Source organism: Aquila chrysaetos, chromosome 11, assembly GCF_900496995.4.
Source record: "Aquila chrysaetos chrysaetos chromosome 11, bAquChr1.4, whole genome shotgun sequence".
NCBI lineage: Eukaryota > Metazoa > Chordata > Aves > Accipitriformes > Accipitridae > Aquila > Aquila chrysaetos.
The window spans coordinates 15,123,295-15,142,480 of NC_044014.1; the positions used below are offsets into that span (position 1 = coordinate 15,123,295).

General features: G+C 48.3%; 1 protein-coding gene across 1 annotated transcript in view; it reads left to right on the forward strand.

The window, feature by feature from the left end:
• The first annotated feature begins 24 nt into the window (after nucleotides 1-24).
• Nucleotides 25-19,186, forward strand: part of ARL3 (ADP ribosylation factor like GTPase 3) — a 30,929-nt gene continuing 11,767 nt past the window's right edge. The window contains exons 1-5 of the mRNA XM_030029800.1: nucleotides 25-161; nucleotides 9,771-9,914; nucleotides 11,046-11,162; nucleotides 16,023-16,073; nucleotides 18,030-18,215. Of these exons, the coding sequence (XP_029885660.1) occupies nucleotides 159-161; nucleotides 9,771-9,914; nucleotides 11,046-11,162; nucleotides 16,023-16,073; nucleotides 18,030-18,215 (501 nt within the window). The 5' untranslated portion in view covers nucleotides 25-158. The remainder of the gene's footprint in view (nucleotides 162-9,770; nucleotides 9,915-11,045; nucleotides 11,163-16,022; nucleotides 16,074-18,029; nucleotides 18,216-19,186) is intronic.

Sequence of the window (19,186 nt, forward strand, 5' to 3'; positions counted from 1 at the left end):
AGGGGGCGGGGCTAGCCGCGGGCAGTGGCGCCGGGCTCCGCCCCCTCCCGCCCGTCGTCGGCACGTTCCGTACGTACGGCGGGAAGCGCTGACGCTATACGTGGCGGCGGCGTGTGTGTGACGCAGTTGCCCATGGTAACCCCGGAGCCGCGCAGAGGATGGTGAGTGGGGCGGGGGGTGCCGGGCCCGCCGCGGGCGGCGAGGCGAGGGGAGGGCGGCTGGGACGGGGGGCCCGCCCGGATGGGGACGGGGCCCCGGGGGGGGGCCTGGGCCCGGCGGCGCCCGCCTGAGGGGCCTGGCAGGCCTGAGGCCGGAGGCACCCACCGCGGGGGACCGTGGGGTAACGGGGGCCGGAGACACCCACCCGGGGGTCTGGCGGGCCTCGGGCCGTGGGGCCGGCGTGCCCGGCCGGGGTTGACGGCAGGCAGTCTGGCAGGCCTGGGAGCGTGAGGGCTGGGGACACCCACCCGGGAGGTGACCCGGGAGGTCTGGCAGGCCTGAGATCACTGGGATCGGGGGCGCCCTCCCGGGGGGAGCGTGGAGGCCTGGGGCACCGGGGACCTGGTAGGCCAGGGGCATCCAGTGAGGAGGGCATGGGGGCCTGGGTCCATGGGGGCTGGGGGCGCCCAGCCAAAGGGATGCTCCTGGGTCTGGGGGCAGTGTAAATTTGGGGCCTCCAGCTGTGTGAGACCCTGGTTGAAGTCGGGGTCTTGCCAGGAGCTGGAGGCTATGGGGGACCTGGGGAAGGGGGTTGAGTCGGGTCTTGGTGGGGGCTGGGAGGCTTGAGGATGCTGGGGGGGGGCCTTTGTTGAGATGGAGTCAGCCTGCCTGGAGTTGATTCAGTCAAGGTGTGGAAAGCATGATGGAGGGTTGGGTGCTTGGGTGGGCTGGGGAGCGGGATGGCAGTGGCGCGCTTGGCCTGAGGAGGGAAGGAACAACGGAGAAGCCTGGTGAGGGTGGAGGACAGTGCTGAGGGACAGTACTGTGGAGGGCCTGGCAGCATCTGCAACTGTGAAGGCACACTGGACAATCCAGCCAAGGTGGGAAGGCGCTACCGTGGGGCTTGGATCCTGGCTACAGGAGTTGAGGGAGCTATCGGATAGCTTGGTGAGGTGGAAGGGCCGGTTGTTGGTAAACAGCCTTACAAGGGGAGTTCAGTCATGGCAGCAAAAGCCTGGATGAAGAAGTTGGGTGTTCAGGGATGGATAGGACTGAGGCATGGTGCTCAGGGGCTGAAAGAAACCTGCCAGTTGGGTGGGATAAACAGTCTGGTGAGTCACAGGGAAATCCCAGTCAATGATGGCTGGCTAGGATAGTTTGCTGAGATGTTGTGCGCTCTGGGGGTTTCTGCCAGAGGCTGGGGACTTCAGTGATAGTCTGGGCTGAATAGAAGAGATAAGAATACACAGTAGGAAGGGCTGGAAGTGGAGTTTTGATGCTGACGAGAGAAAGAGAGGACCCAGAGAGGAAAGTAGTATGGAAGGGGAGAATTGAATTGTTTGAGAGGGAACAATGTGGACTGAAGGGAGGAATTGGGGTCTTGGGTGCACCAAAGGATCTGGTTAGGGTGGAGGGCAATGCTGGGAGACGGGCAGGGTGGTGAGGGTGTGGTGTAGTCTGAATCGAGGTTGGGGTAAGGTTGGATGATGGACTGGGGTCTTGGAAACAACTTGGGTTTAGATGCTGGAATAGTTGGGGTGGGACAAGTGGGATGCTGGCAGAGGCCAGCAAGGACTGGAAGGAAGAGTTGGGGCTGCCAGGTGAGGGGTGGTAAGAGAGAGCTGCGGTAGGTGAGGGAGCCACTGCTGAGGATGCAGTGGTGTGCAAAGAGCACAGGCAGAAGGAAATAGCAGTGAGGAAAGAGCTTTCCCAAGGGCAAAGCATGTTTTGTCCAGGAGCCCTCTGGACACAAGCTGGATTCATGCAAGCGGACAGCACGGGAGGAGGCGTAAGCACGAGCAGCAAAGGCAGCTCCTTGTCTTCACTGGGTTAATTCTGGCTGCATCCCCACCTGCTGGGCCACAGAGAAAGAGATTGAGATAAGGTCTGTGGGATCTGCTCTATTTTAGATCAGTCGATGATGGAACATGTCACACCAGACACTGAAGTCATCACAGGATGGACATCTGCTGTAAAGATGAGGGCAGCTGCCTCCAGCAGTGCAGTGCTTTGTGGGACACATTTGGCCTGCAGCTGCTGCTGGCCAAATCTGTTCTTCTGCCTCGTGATGTCACGATAAGCTGGTGTAGTCTGGGATCTGGCTGCTGTTGCCCGAGCGCTTTGTGTGTGGAGAGGGCAGACTGGGTGTTTCCCAGTGTTCGTGTTATTTGATACAACATTTTACTGCCTCTTTGTCTATTTTCCATTTCTGGGAGTTACTTTTTGAATTGCAGCCTCTTGGGCAGGGTGGGTGGCACTTTGGGGTGCCTGGTGGACTGCCTGGGCTGGGCAGAGGACTGCAGAGCTCTGTACCATCTCTCTAGATTCTCAACTTTTGCTAAAACAGAATAACCCTTAGTGGTAGAAACTCTCTGAAACACCAGCAAATATATCCAAAGCAGCTATGGCAGCCTGGGGGTGTGGGTCAGCAGTCAGAAATGATCCAGACAACTTGATGTAACAATTTACTGCTTGTCATCTGAGCTGTGATAGCTGCTCATGAGCATATCTCTGGCATGTCATGGCTGCATTGGGAAGTGCTTAAACCCCCTTCAACGACTGCTTGCTCCAACTCCAGTGATAAGAGGGTTAATGCTGAGGTTTAAATTATTTCAGTGTTCATCCAAGTGAGTAAGTACAGAGGGGAAGTGTCTCCTTCTGCAGAGCATACCAGCATTTCTCACAGCTGTGGGGCAGGGGTGGTAGAAGGTCATAGGTGGAGCACAGAGGGAAAGATGAGCCATAAAACTGCGTAGCATGAGGGATGTGTAGCATTGAAGTCTTTGGCGCCGTTAAGCAGCATCTGTGGTGGGCGCACAGCAAGGGTGAAGGGAGGCTGCTACATGAAAGGATACGCTGCTTTCCAAAGCTTAGGAAATGCTGTGTGAAGCAGAGCTTGTGGCTTCCTCATCACTGTAATAACAATCTTTACCGAGTGAGATGGTATGTTATTGATAGATAGCGGGGCCAGAGGATGGCCGGTGTTTTTCTAAAACCATTGATTGTAGATGACATCATCGTGTCAAAACCAGGGTTGTCAAAACATGGCCCCATTTTACAGTTAAGAAACTGAGTCATGGAGTGTCTAGCTGACACTAGGCAGATCTGTTGGAGAGGATGAAATACCAGCATACCTAAACGCGTAGTCGGGCATCTCCTGGTCTTGAGCTCATGTTTCTAGCAAAACCAGCATCTATCTGTTGCCTTCTGTAGGTGTACCTAGTACCCAGAATTTCTTCCTTTTGTCCCTCGTTGTTTGGCAGTGAGGCTTTATTTAAAATGGCCCCATTAAAAAAAAAAAATGCTTTCAAGAGCTTTAATAGTGCCTTGCTGCTTTAGTTTCCCAGTACAGTTCCATGTCATGTTTTTGGTTTATTTTACTGATTGCTGAGACATTGATATGAGAAACTACCTGCAGATAGGACGGTATACCAGGAACTGGCCAAGACTTTCAAGTTCTGAAACCAGACAAAGACTGCTAACATTGTCCGGTGCTAGGCATCAACTCTACTCTGCGCAGGGCAAAGCACTTCCTTCAAACTTGCTAAAACCAGAGGAGTTTGATTTTAATTATGAACGGACAATTCATGCTGGTATTGGTTAATATACCAAACCAGAAAATGCTGTGCGACCTCTTTGACAGAAAACTATGTTAGTAGGTTTGAGCTGGAAAAACTCTGTAGGTGACTCGACTCCATTAAATTTTGGATTTCAGTGCAGAAAAGAAAGTCTGCATTGAATGACACCATATGGTGGAGACATGCAGCAAGCAAATGATTTTTTTGGGAGTTTTGCCAGAGTAAGAAGTATTGAATAAACTGTGCTCAATAGATTAATTTACTTCAGTTGTATTTTGAAAAAGACTGGGTGATTTTATGACCATTAGTGACATTTGCAGTTCTGCAGCCGAAGATAAAGGTAATCAAACATCATTCTTCAGGGCACCAGCTAATCAGCGCAGTTGTCGGGAAGGACTCCCCTCCTCCAGCTCTGTGTGTGCAGGATTGCACCCTGGACGACAAATGTAGCCTCAAATATCTACTGCTGAAGGCAGGATATTTGGCTCAACTAAGCCCCTTGTCCTTCCCCATGTCAGCTTTTCCTATGTGACTTTCTGAAACCATCATGTGCACCCTCTATCTTTAAGTTACGCTTTAAAAATGGTGAACTGCTACCATATTGCTTAAAAGTAAATTGTGGGCCAGAGCTGCACTAGGTCCTGTGCAAGCAGAACACGGAGATGTTCCCCATGCCATGGAAATGCGGTCTGTCTGAGGTGAGAGATAACCAAGCGATATGAGTAAGGAAAGTCCAAGACAGGTTCGAACTTGGCATGTTCGCCAGCTAAACCTCATCAAGGATTGTTAGGTGTGGCAGAGAAGGAATTCGCAGGAGAATCACGGGGTGGTTTTATGGATATTTTGTGAAGTTTCTCCCACGGTTGTAGGAAAGGCACAAAGGTTTGAGAATAGAGCTCGGCAGTGCTGGGGCTGGCTTCGCAAGCCATGGGAAGACAGGAGCCATCAACTCCACGGCAAACATGCTTGGCTGTGAAGGGCCTTGAGGGTGAAGACAAGTGACTTGTGGTTGCAGCAGCAGGGAAGAGGGCGTCCGTGCAAGGGTGTAGAGATGGGGGAGATGTGGTCACAGCGGCAGGCTGAGGTGCTGAGCTATGTGGCTGTATTGCATCTCGGTGAATTGATTTGATTCTAGCTAAAGATCCACATCTAGTAGATAAGCAATTGCTGGTGACTGAGGGTGGTTTTATTTTAAATTCATTATCTGAGCTTTGTGGCTAATAAAGTTAAACAGAATACATTTACTTCTCTGTCCTAATAGGAATCAACTGTGCTCTGCAGGGGCTTGTGGGCCGTGCTTTATCCATGCCCTGTATATCCAGCCCTCAGTACGAGGGGAAATTGTTCTTTCCATTATGGCTTTATATTGCCAATCTGATACAATATTTAAACAGATTATCGCAATGCTCTGTTTGTCCCAAACCAATTTTTGCTTTGGCCTATAAAGTGAATCTTCCTTTCAGCGGCTTCTGTGGTACAGGATGTAGTTACATGCATCAACTAGTTCAAAAGACCCATATACAGCATGGATTTAAAGCTGAATAAACCCACAAAACCCTTAGCTAGGACTATAAATGTCACTGTATTTTTATATATGTCTGTACTTTTTTTTTTAAGAGAATAGGATTACTGCATGCAGCTATAACTGAAAGTCCTTTGATAATTCAGTGGGTATTTTAAACCTAGCAATGATATACTTTCATAAAACCACACATCCCTGTTTTCTGAAAGATGCTAATAAGATGGTTAGCTTTGCTTTCATGCTTGATATGTTTATGAGTGCTCTTGCCCATTTAGTTGCATCTCTGAATTTAATGCCCCACTCTGATTTCATAGTAATTGTCAGGAGTCTTTTTTTCTTTTTGTATGTCCCCACTCACTGTCTGGAAAATGCAGTCTCCTCATTGCTGACCCCATCAGTCTGTCTCTTCATGGTGCTTGTAAAGAAAACCCGCTCCACCAAGGACAAAGATGTTTTTAAACAAGCCAATCTGATATAAAACATAGTTTGCTTAACCCAGAGGTGACCAAGAAGCAGTTGCTGGCTGACTGTGCCCAGCCTTGAGTTGCTCTGTATGGCTGCCCTTCTCCAAAGGCTGCACGCGCTGCCACGCTGTGCTGTTCATTATCTGAACAGCATCTGCAGTTCCCTTCTCTGTTACAGATGCCGCAGTCTGCTTAGTTTTGTGCAAATGACACGCTGCCCTTATACTCCTTTGAGTCTGCCCTTATACTCCTGTGAGTCGTCTCTGCAGCTCCTCAGCCAGCTAATGTCTCTACTGTCCTGCTTGAGACTTGTCCTGCTCCTCACCTGGGACAGCCCAGTGAGCGCGTACCGTTGGCCTGGCTGCCGTGCAGGCATCCTGGGTTAAGTCCCAGCATTGTGACCTTTTTTTTTTTTTTTTTTTTTTTTTTGCTGCCCTGCTTCAAAGGCCTGCTCCTCTCCTGTTGCTTCTGAGCATCCTCTTTGCACCAAATTTTCCCATTTCATGGCTTTCTACCTGACATCTCCCATCAATAACAAAGGGTTGCTTTCTGACTCTCATCAGCCTAAGTTAGTTTCAGCGTTGTGTTTGCAAGCAGAGAAGTGCTTGTCCATCAGTGTGTATGGAGTAAGGGCTGCTTGTCCCACATAGTGGTGGCATGCAGCAGGGAACTCAGCTGAGTTATTTTTTCCAGTCTACTAAGCTGTCAGGAAATGCTTTCTGTCTTCCTAGCCAGTGTGCTCATAAGACCAATTAAAAAAAAATCATGTTAGAAACCCATCTGTACATGGCTTGCTTTAATCTTAAATCTTCACTAACTAGAGGGAGAATGATGGGTGCAAGTTTTAAATAATATTTACAAAATTGTAACAATCATAGTAACCAATACTATTATTTGGCTCTTGATTTTGTATACAGACCATGTAACCTATGCTGGCAGCTACTGAAATAAAGTCCACTTCTCTATGTTGGCTTGCTTGTCTTCCAGCCTTTTAAATCAGCTTACTTTATACCTTAGAGAATACTTTTATTTCTATATATATCCTCTCTTCTATTGGCTACCCCAGATAATCCTGTGATCAGCCATGCAGCAGTGTCACTTGAGTAGAATATGGAACGATGCTGATCGTTTTCTCATAGGCTGTCATACTAGCCCAGAAATAGCATCTGTCTACAATGGGAGAAGCTCTATTAACATTTACAACTGTTCCTCTTCCCGACCCCTGAGAATTGCTCCGTGGTAGATAAGCAATACTTTGTAATACATTTCTTTGCGCTCAGTATTTTGGAGTTGAATTCTGAAATATAAAGGCTCCTAATCCTGATCTGCTCTGGGATACACTGCTCTGCTCTTAGCAAGTGGTGCTGTGAATAGGATTAGCATTTCAACAGCTTCTTTTTTTAACTGTGAGCAATAAACTAAAATAATAGGGCCTGATTCAGAGCGCTCTGAAGTCGGCAGTAGTACTTGGGCTGGTGTGTGTTGGCTTTGGGTCAGGCCCATAAGAATGGGAAATTCAGTGTTTCCCTGGAAAGGAGGGAGAGTGTGTGAATTTTAGAGTTCCTGCTCCTGTGGGGTCTGTCCACACTGAGCTGAAATCCATGGATTTACAAGCCAACAAACACAACTGTAAATTTGACTGCAGGTGAAAAGAAAATGTGTTGCTAGTCATGCAGTTAAAACTTGTGTTTTTTAATGATGTCAAGGGCACTTAGGACATGCATGTAAACAAGTAAGCATTAGCGGTATTTCTGTCACTGTTCCTTTTCTCTTCCCTCAGACGTGTGGAAGTACAGACTGTCATCAGGGCAGAACATGGGTTGGGCACTGCGGCCGGGGAGATGAGCTGTTGGGTTGGGAGGGCTTGCAGCGACTGGCTGCACTGAACACAGCCCTTGAAATTCATTAGCTACGGGCCCATGGGCGAGAGCCAGCTGTGAGCATCTGGCCCTCAGGGCTCAGCATGTGATGTTACAGGCCTGTACGCTTCGACTAAAAGCAGTTTGGGGATTTACTGTGCCTGCACACTGCAGGCATGGCACCTTCTACCAAGCAGAGCCTGTTCCTGATTAACAGCTTTTGAGTGGGGCCTGGATTCCAAGTTTTTTACCAGCCTGTTTATGAAAGAGGTGACACCCTGAGCCTGCTTATTGGGCTCTAAGACTGCAGTTTTGCTGTTCCTTGCACGAGCTCTGCATTTCTGAACCTCAGCTTTCCACTGTGCTTTTTAAAAGAACAGCAACAGTGGCAATCCTGCAACTTGCTACAGATATCCTTGAAACCCAATTTTACTAAGTTCCTTCTCTTCTCCCTGTTTCTTACACATTGTGCGTGTATTTTGAGCTGTGTCTGGTAATTAAATGGAAAACTGGTAAATTACTTGCAAATTGAAAATGCTTAGAGGGGTGGATCAAATCTCACGTGCATTTGAATCTCACTGTGTTTTAATCCTGCATTATTGAAAGCTTTGGCATCGCAACCTGTAGCACTGTGTCCTTTCCAAAACGCTCCCCAGCTTGGAGCAGTGTGATGAGTGGTCGAAAGCGGCGGTTTCCAAATGGCTGAGGTGGGGCTCTCCAGGAGCCGGCAGAAGGGCACTGCTACAGATGGGGGACGTGTTGCAGTGGTCACGGTTGTACCGCGTCCTGCAGCTCTTTATCTTGAGGACAGGTTTCTGATTGCCATGATCTGGAGGGGATCGGGAGCAACCTTCACGGCTCAAATAGTCCTTGGCTCCCAGCAGGAATATTTAGAGGGTGTAGTTCCTCATAGCAACAAAGCACTTCATGACATTTAACTGATTCACCCTTGCAGGTTGACAAGAAGCATTGTCTCCATTTTGCAAATAGGAGAACAAAAAAGCTTGAGAGGCGGGCCCTGTGGGCCCAGGTTTGTGCTGATATTTGAACTTTGTTCCTGGCTGTGGGTCTTAGTGGGCTTCAACATGGGAATTGTCTGGGAGAGACTGAGCAGGAGTCCGGAGGGCTCCAGAAGGGGCTGTAGGTGTATTCCTCTCCCAGATTTGCTCAGGCAGATTAGTTGCAAGAGCATCTGTGTCCCCAGGCTGGGTCTCAGTGTGGTGTGTGCCGCTCAGACTCTGAGGAGCAGTCCCTGCCAAGCAGGGGGGTGCAGAGCAGTGGGGCAACGTGTCCAAGGACACCCAGGCAGTCATGGACTTGCAGCCTGCTCCTGTGCCCTTGGCTGCAACTGCCCCTCTCCTGTGGGGCTGGGCTGGGCTGTGAGAACCTAAGTGGGGTGATTTGCATCTCTTGGTTACGTGCCAGGATCCAGAATATTTTTCCAGCCATTTTAGAGAGACACAGGTCTCTGAGAGGCGGCACTGACAAAAGCTTGGGTGTGCTGCTATACCGTGTGCGGTTGTAAATGAGCTGACCTGCATATTCTGTTTCCTAATCCTGAATGATACTGTCAGCTCAGAGAGCTGAGCCTGGCTAATGACTGAAATCCACTGTGCTTTTCTTAGCGAGGATGTGTGGTGATCTGAGATAGTTGTTAAGTGCTACATCCTGAGAATCAGAACTGCACATGCCCCATGGGTCCAGCATGTTTTAGACAGATAAACGGGCTTTTAGATGATCAGGGAGTTACTATGAAAAGAACTGATGTCAGGTACATAGTAACCTGCAGTTAACTAGGAGGGAGATTAAATTAATGGGGTTTTCCCTCTGATAATGAAGAGCTCACAAGGACTTGGTTTGCAGCTCCTACACATGATGTGCCTAGGCACTATCTTCCTGGCACAGAGAATGCCGAACAGCTGTGTGACGAGCAATGCAGCCAGTGGTGCACCCCACTGAGTGACCTTTGTGCTGTCTGAGACATTGTCGATACTCTTTGAGATGCGGGAAAACAGGGGTGAGGCAGAGGAGTAGAAAAGGAAATGGAAATAGGGACTGCAGGAAGGGGTTCAGGGTGTCCTGGGATCCACTGCCATACAGAACCCATTTCAAGGGAGGAGGGCATGGCATGGTGGGAGGAGACAGTTGGGGGTGGAAATAACAGCTATGCTCTCTCTTGCGGATTTAGGGTTTACTGTCAATCCTGCGTAAACTGAAAAGCGCCCCAGACCAGGAGGTGAGAATCCTCCTCTTGGGACTGGATAATGCAGGCAAGACCACACTCCTGAAACAGCTGGCATCTGAGGACATCAGCCACATCACACCAACACAGGTGAGGAAGGCCTTTCCCTGCCCAAGGCAGTTCTTGTGGTCCCTTATTATACAAAGCACTAATGATTCAGCAGAGTATTTCAGTAAAAGGGGGAGCAACTGGAGCCTGGTGCACCATTAAGTTTGTTTGTTTTCTGCTTAAGAGGAGGCTCCCTGAAGGAGCCAGAGAGCATCAGGCCAGATCTGTCAGGTAGTGCAGAAGTGGATGAGTGCTGTGGAGTTCTGCAGAAAGCTTTTGGGTCATGCTAGGGTTGCATGGATGAGACTTTGTTCCTGTTGCCCTTGCCAAACAGGGAACGTGTACAGGGGATGCTGCAGCACTTGGGCAAGCCCCTGTCTCCTGCATCTTTCACCCAGCCAGTTCCAAGGATCCTGCATATTCCAGCACTCCCTCTCTGATGCCTCTAGTCCCCTTTCTTTGAGCCTCGAGGTTGGGGAGAGGGATGTCTCTCATCAGAAGCACTGCAGCATTGCTCCTGTGTTGGCCAGAGGAGGTTGCTAGAGAGCTATGGGAGATGCTTCCCCTCACCCTGTAGCTGCCTCCTAAAGCTCTCAGCCCAGACACCCCAATTCCAAGCCCCAGTCCCCTGGGTGGTGTGGCAGCATGTTGCAAGTCCATGCCACATCCTGTTTTTCTACTTGAATGCCCTTTCAATTGGTGTTCTAATTGATGAAATGGACCCTTCAGACGTGCAGCTGTTGCTCTTTTAAGCCCGGCATTAGCTGTGTCGTGTCGAATTGAGCTGAGACCTCTGGCTTCGTGTTAGCTGGGACTCTCTACTCGGCTTTCACAAGCTCAGTCCTGCTTCTCACAGTGCCCTTGTTTTCTCCTTATCTGCAGCTCTCCCACCTCTTCCTGCACCCACCCTGCTGAGCCCTCCCAGGGCACTAACTGTCTCCGCTGCCATGACAGCATCAACCCTTGACCCAAGAACACTGGCAAACTGATGGTTTGGCAGCTGTGTTCACTTTCGCCAGCACCTCTCCCACAGCCGATCCATCTTTGCGGCTGCCTGGCCCATCTCGCTGCATGTTGGAGGCATGGGATATATAAAGTGTTAATGTCTGCTTACGTATGTGATCCAGCCATTCAGGTTTATGCTCTGTGTGGCTTTGTTTCTGTTCTTTCCAGGGCTTTAACATCAAAAGCGTACAGTCTCAAGGCTTCAAGCTGAATGTATGGGACATAGGCGGACAGAGGAAGATCAGGCCGTACTGGAGGAACTATTTTGAAAACACTGATATCCTTGTGAGTATTGGCTGCAGTTGAATGCCGTGTTCATGCAATGGCTTTCCAAGGTCTCAGCCAGAAATTGAGGAACAAGTAATGTAATGTCCCAGTCCTCAGCAACACCATTGCCATTGTAACAGGAGTTACTCTGAGTGAAATGGCAAGATTGGTTGGGTGCAGTAAGAAAAACACAGTGATGTTTGGAGAAATCATTCAGTTGTATGTTTTTACTTTCACAGGATGGTGCTGGTTATAGCCAGTTCCTTTCCTCTCATCTCAGTCTCCTTCAAATGAAAGAACATTAATAACTTGTAGTTTGCCCATCTATAGCTCCTTTCACCGGAGACTCTGGAGGCCCGTCATGCGTATTAGTGACTTAAGCCTCATGTGTAGAGGTAGGTCAGCATGGTGCCTTTTTTCTAGTTGGGGAAACTGAGGCACACCAGAATAAAACGCTATGTCTGGCATCAGATAGGAAAGCTTCTGGCTGAGGGACACAGAGAGAGACCTTATCTTTTCCTTTGGTCCTTTTATCATAAGACTGTCCTTTAATGTTTTTGATATCTTAGCTGTGATTACCTTACAATTAGCTACAGATGACTGCAATTATATTTCAATGCAGGACCTTTTTGTTGCCATGCCAGAGCATGTTACCCTGGGACCCTCCAAGTGCTGTCCTGACCAGTTTCAGAGAGCACCTCTAACATGCAGCTATGTGTGCCAGGATGAAGGCAGACTGGGGGCTCCAGGCCTCTCCCCACCCCAAGCAATATTGCCTATGGGAGCAGAGAAAAGGCAAGGTCTGCAGTACTCCCACGGGAAAGCAGGAAGCTCTCTTGGAAAGATGCCCTTCCTCCCTCCTGTCACACACACATGCTCACTAATGTGTTGGGAGCTTCAGTGCACTTCCACAGAAGGATCAGAGCCACTAGGAAGAGGACTCTCTGGTCCAAGGCTCATGTCGGGGTCCTGAAGGGCCTGGCTGCACCTGCAGATTTAGAAAGCATTGTCCAAATGAAGCCGTTATTTAAATGGGACTAATAAACCCTCAGTAATCTCTTTGGCGGATCCCCCTTTTTCAGCCATAATTTGGAATCTGATGTTTGAGGGCAGCTACCACAGCGTAAACCCGGTTGGTTGCTTTTGCAAAGATTAATGGCGAGATCTTCCTAGGAGAAAGATCTGGGTTTGAGAAACTAGCAGGACACACTTCACGTGCTCCTCTGTGGCCGTCAAGAAGGGGGACATGGCATAGCTGTGAGGTGATTGTGCCCATTGAGTCCAAGCTCTGTAACTGTGTGTGGTGGGGAGGCAGTAGGTGTGCAGATCAAAGTCAACACTGCAAAGCAGCAGCTAGAGGATCTTTGCCTGCTATGGCAGGTGCTCAGGCTGCAGAGACTGTGCAACCACAAAACAATATCTGGAAGACTCCGCTGGCAAAGGCAACGAGCTACATTGGCCTGTGGGCTTCCACCCTTCCCAGTGTGTGCTGCATGGAAGGTGCAGAAATAAAGATGAATTTGAAGACTGAAGGTGATGAAAGCAGTTGTTTTCCCTGCCCTCCTCCCACCCCAGTTAAAGCAATGTACAGAGAAAACCTTTCTTTTCATATGAGTAAGAAAATAGGTAGATAGAAGCAGAATCAGTTTGGGGGAAGCAGCAGTGTGAATTCAGAGGGAGTATCTGGTGCGCACATGGACCTGAACTCCCCTGCCTGCGCTCCGTGCTGACACCCAGTCACAGACTGGCAGTTGTTGGCATGTTAGTGCAGTGCTTTGCTATGTCCGTTCACACCAAAACTGGGATCAAGTATATGCTGATGACTCTCTGTCTTCTGCCAGCCCTCACCCCTGTTTTAGCCAGTAATCTTACCCTCTGACAAACCTGGTGCAGGTTGTGCATCTGTAAATTGAGCCAACTTATCCCTCTTCTTATTTCTTCATCCAGTCCCACCACTTGCAGTTTCTGCCCAACCCACTTACTCCAGGTTTTGTTTTGGCATGTTGCTCAAAGGAGGCACCCAGCTTCACAGGAATTTCTTTCTCAAACTCCATTTCTCCAACATGGTATATTTAATGGCTGTTCAAACTGGCGAACTGTGCAACTGAGCACCACAGCCAGAAACAGGCTCTTGTGTGCCCCTGGCCATAGAAGGGAGGTAGAAATGAGATACACTACAGATCCCAGGACCCCCTGCTTCTGTCTTCTCCTAAACTATATTACACAAAGCAGAAAGGACCCTTTAAAGAGTATTAAAAAGCAGGAAGTGATTGCAAATTCAAATCCATGCAGGTGCCTTTGAATGAGAGCTTGGTCTTGCATCACACACCTGTGATATTTGGAAGCTTAACCCAGGCAAATAAGGTGTGGATATCTGGCTGATTGCATATTCAGACAGGCACCTGCAGCTATTTGGCACAGTGCTTTCTGGTTTGGAAGTAGGCACTCTGCACATACTTTACCTTCTCTGTGCTGTGCTTTTGTGGCTTTTGCCCCAAGCGCTGTTGTCTCCAATTCTCATCTTGCAAAATAGCTCCCTAGCAAGGAACAGAGTGGTGCAGGAGAAAGCCTGGCTGGTTGGGACTCAGAGCTCTTCTTGCCAGTTAGAGAAGCACCGTAATATGGGAGGTGCTGCCTTTCAGTTGAGAAGTAGCACTCGACTATTGCGTTCATGTGTTGCTAAGCTTCCCCTGAGATGTCCCAGACGAGGACAGATGATAGTCCAGTTTCACCCCAGAGCACAACTGCCAACCTTGCAGCTTCTTGTGGGTGTCAGTCTCTTCTTCCAAGTGACAAGTGATAGGACAAGAGGAAATGGCCTCAAGTTGCGCCAGGGGCGGTTTAGATTGGATATTAGGAAAAATTTCTTCACTGAAAGGGTTGTCAAGCATTGGAACAGGCTTCCCAGGGAAGTGGTGGAGTCACCATCCCTGGAGGTGTTTAAAAGATGTGTAGATGTGGTGCTTAGGGACATGGTTTAGTGGTGGGCTTGGCAGTGGTAGGTTAGTGGTTGGACTTGATGATCTTAAAGCTCTTTTCCAACTTAAACAATTCTATGATTCTTCCTTTCTTTTGGTCCGTGTTTCCTACCCCAAATGGGATGCACAGAGGTAGATGCTTAGGAGGGGCAGAGAGGACGGGCGTGGCTGATACAGTATTGGTGCACGTACTTGGGATCACAGTGCGGGGAGAGGCTGTGTCATGCCGTGCCTATGGGCCTTTCCCCATCATGTGGCACCAAGTGCGTTCGCTACTGACGCATCCCCACGCAGCTGCGTCCTGCCCTGCCGCATGTCCCCCAGCCTCTGTCAGTGTGCATCAGCCTGGCCCTGGGAGGACCACAGACCCCAAGTGATCAGCAGAGAGGTCTGCGAGGTTGCTGGGTTACCTCCTCAGGCCTGGCATACAGATTCTCCTGCTGCGTGTTTGGTCCCATTTCAAACAACTCATAACGCTGCTCATTAAGGGAGTGCCTACAGTTTAATAGATATTGCTGCTAGAGGTCTTCCCTCCCCCTACTATTTGGTCGAAATTATCCTGGAAGCGTGGAGTCTTATGCTGAGACTGCCTGCAAGGATGCCATTTATCTTGATGGTGGGGTGCTGTGCTCATGTATTCCCTGAAAACCAGACTGACACTTGCTCCCTGTAAGCCACCAAAGAGCATGCAGATGATGTGCTAGCAGCTTCAATCACCGCTGATGGGGAATGGCAGGGACTGGAAGCAAAATGCTCAGTGTTTGTCACCAGCCCTGTCCCTGTCTGCTGTCCCAGCGCCCTTCTCCTTCAAAAACCTTCCCATACCAAGTAATGAAAAAGGCATGCCAGGCTATTCTTGCCTGAGTGTTATACTGAGGTTCCCTGTTTCTTTAGATGTAGCTTGATACTTGTGCACTCTGAACTGCAGTAGCATTGCTAGGGAAAAGGAGGGCGGCTGGACTTACTAATTACATATTTAGGAGGTCCTTCAAGGAGCCTTTTAGCCTGTGCAAACCTAGAGCTGCCTTTGCTGAGGAGGCTCATTTGCATTTACAGAAAGAAATCAGCACATGCCGTGCTGCTTGGAGAGGGTGGAGACCCCCTCCTAAGGCAGGGAGCCTGCGGACTGGGGGATGTACTGTTCTCCATACCAGGGGACAGGTGTCTGGTTTGGAACTCCTCGTGGACCATGAGATGTGGTGCCCAGCCCTGAGAGGGTGGCAGGACTCTGCTGTCAGTCTTTGTGAGCCAGCTGCTCCCTGTCTTGTCCATCATGCTGGTGGACAATCTGGCAGCTGAAGATGGAGTCTCGCAGGCTGGATTCAGCCCTCTTCCCCAAGCACCTGCTCCAGGAGGTTGCAGTAGGACCGCCTGATGGAGAGAAACTCAATGTCCCCAATATATTCATCTGTCCCCTGAGTGCCATTGTGTGCCTTGGTGGCTTATTGAGGAGGTGATGCATCCTGCTAGAGGGCAGCATGGCATAGTCACACCAGTGCAGTGCTTGTACACTGTTTGCTAGAGTGAAAGACCATGTCTGACTCCCCAGGTTTTGCCCTCCTGTGCTCAGCTTCAGCTTGTAAGCCAGTCATTTGAAGAGATACCAGGCAGTCTCCTGTTCTCTTCAGATAACAGATGCTGTGGAGATGGTGAGAGCATCCCCTGTACTGCCCCCAGCTCCTTTCTGATCCTACCGACGTGGCTGCCCACCCCCCAGCTTTAGAAGAGGTGGTTCCTCTCCTTTCAGAACGTCATGAAGTTTTGTCAACATTTGCTATAAATAATACTGGGGATCTTTGTGCCCAAAAGCATAATTATTAGGCTCAGCTCACTTAAGCGTGTGATACTGTAGAAGAGTGTCTTCTGGGAATAGTAACTTTTCTTCTCATTTCTTTTTCAGATCTATGTCATTGACAGTGCAGATAGGAAGAGGTTTGAAGAAACGGGTCAGGTAAGTTACTTATGCCCAGCTTCCTTTGAAGTAACTCAGTGCTTCTGAGTGCCCCTTTCTCACAAAAGTTAGGAATATGATTTTGTTGTTTATGAGGGAAATTTGCATTTCAAGAGACTTGTCTTTCAACATCAATGCAGATTATTTTGGTAGATGTGAAACAAGGAAAATAGGTAGCCTAATTCTGTTTAAATAGAACAGTTTTCATTAAAGTTATACAATAATAGCAAATGGAGCCTAATACTGAAAGCAAAAACTTCTGTAAGTCCTTTAAACCTTGCCAAACCAAGACCCTGAGGAATCCTATTTTCTTATTTACAAAGTTGAAATGGAAATCATATTGACTTGATTGTCTTTTGGATGTAATTGAAAAAAACCTAAGAACTTTGTAAGTAGGACTGGCCAGAAAATAAGATTTCCGTTTTGCAAAGTTTTGATGTTTTGTAACATTTTGTGTTTTAGGATGGAACAAAAATAGGACTTTTGAACTTTCTTTTGTAAAATTCAGAAAGTGACAGTGTCCTAAAATAGATAGCAACAGATTTACCTCCCAGAAATGGGAGATTTAGTTGAAAGCCCTCTGTTATGCCTGATTTGAAGGAGGCACTTTATCTTTTGCCTCTCAAGTATCATGGACACACCCTAACAGCTGAACTGTTGATTGTTCTAGGCGTGGGGGGAATCTTTCCCCTGTTGGAGCTATTTCATTTTATATCAGTAATTAAATATTCATTGGGCAAAAGACAGGGAGAGGAAGCAGAAGCTTAGAGCACTTGCCTGAGTCAGGCAGAGTCAGCCTGGACCCCTCATATTTCCGCAAACACTTTTGGTTTCAATAAGTCAGCCATGTCAGATGAAAGACCGATTTTGCTGAAAAATTCCCAGCCAACTCTGTTTATAACTCCATTCTCTCGTCCTGGTTTCCAAACCAAACATTGCTTTTGGGGGGATGGAGTCAGATTTCCACTGCAGTTTAGCATCTCCCCGACTGCACTCATTTAATCCAAAAGTTTCTAGCCAGTGGATGAAAGATGTTAGGGCGATATCTGAGAGCAGGAGACCTTTACAGCTAAATAAGGAGCCCACGTAAATCTCATGCACTCATCTATCTGCAATGCCAGCAGTCCCTACAGGTTCAAGTTCTGCTGGGTTTGTCATATGTTCACATAGGGAAGTGACTTGAGACTGTGTGCTTGTTTCACATGAGGCCATTGCACAACCCTAGACATGAAGTATTTCAGCCATCGTTGATCCACTGCAGATTCAGATTTGACCTATTAAAAGAATCTCTTTGAGTCACCCAGTTTTGAAGGAACAAACCCATTTTTCAAGATGCCACCCAATGTATGTTGTGCACATGGAGCCAAAATCCAGCTAGTAAAGCTGATCTAGCTTGTCTTCAGCTAGCCAATGCCTTCAAAAGCATTGGCACTTTCTTGTGGGAGGGAGATTTCCATTTCTGGGGAAAAAATAGTCCTCTCCTGCTCAAATTGCAGTGTATAAAACTTGGAACAAAACCCTGAAACTCATTATTAGCAAAGATACCAGGGCTGGTGTTAACGGCTGCTCAGGTACAAATGCCAGTCAGGCAATAACTTAAGACAGATTCCTCATACTGCCAATTTACATGGTTTTTTGCTGTTTCATCAGTTTTGGTCTCCTGGGAACAGGGACTGGTAAAACACAGAGTTGTAGCCTCTAAGGCAACTGCTAATTTCAGACCAAGATGAAGATTTTTGTAACCTGTAATTGGAAGAAATAGCTTTTGAACCTTGGGCAGAGATGATTGTATACATTTTTGCTCTCTTATAATAAGATCTAGGTTTCACTGGAACACACTCTTCTAGCATTTGCCCTAAATATATTTCTAATTAGAGACAACCACTGGTGGTTGAAGGTTTTCTTCCCTTCTGTCTCTCCATTTCCCCCCACCCCACTCCCTTGTAAATGATATAGGAGCTGGCTGAGCTTTTGGATGAAGAAAAGCTTAGTGGAGTCCCTGTGCTCATATTCGCTAACAAGCAGGATTTGCTGACGGCTGCCCCTGCTTCGGAGATTGCCGAGGGACTGAACCTACACACAATCCGGGACAGAGTCTGGCAGATCCAGTCTTGTTCAGCTCTTTCAGGAGAGGGAGTACAGGTGAGGCTCTGGAGAAGGCTTGCTGTGCCAGCAGGCCATCTGTAAGAGATTGTTGTCTGTTGATCTGCAGGGTGGGGCTGGACTGGCTGCCTCACGAAGGAGGGTCAGCGCAGCCAAACCCTTGCCGTGCAGAACACAGGGGTTGCGTGTCTCGTCGCCTCTGCAAAGGGAAGGGGGAGCTGTGGGCCCTTGGGATCTCTCCATGCCCTGGAAAGGGGAGAGTGATTGCCTCCCCACCCAGGACCCGTTGGCTGGGCCAAATGAAGACTGATTTATTTTAAAGAGACTGCTGTCAGGTTAATAATTTTCACAAAACCAATCGTCTTTTACTATTAACCCCTTTGACTGTTACAAGTGTGCACTTCAGAAATCTGATTTACCTTCGCTACTAATGTAATTCGGCGTTTTGCTCAGCCCAGGCGCCAAAGAGAAACTGATCAATTTTTCTGATCCAGAGAAACAGAAGAGTTGTACACTGGGCAAGGACCACTTCTAATGGCAGCATGTGGGGCAGCAAAAACCCACCGAGGGGGTTCAGCTGTGTTCCTGTGCCAAACTGTAATAGCTGTGTCTTAGGCTCCTGTGCTGTAGCCAGTTTCTGCAGTATAGTAGCTCTTTGTAATGTAAATGGGACCTAGGTTTGTTTATTTCACTCTTAGGCTTTCCTGAATTAATGAAATATTTGCAGTGCTCGCAATCTGAGCAGTCAGGAGTACTCCTTTCACTGATATTTAAAGAAACAAAATGGTGAAGACATTTATCTTCATTGCCATTTCAGTAAAACCTTATTTGCAGATGCTACAGAGCTGTTCAGGATAGTCAGATCTCAAGCTGAGTATGAAGAGTTGCAGAAGAAGCCCACGATACTGAGTGGGCAGTAAAATGGCAGATGAAATTCATTGTTGACAAGTGCAAAATAATGCACATGAGGAACAACAATCCTAACTATACACGTACGATGATGGACTCAA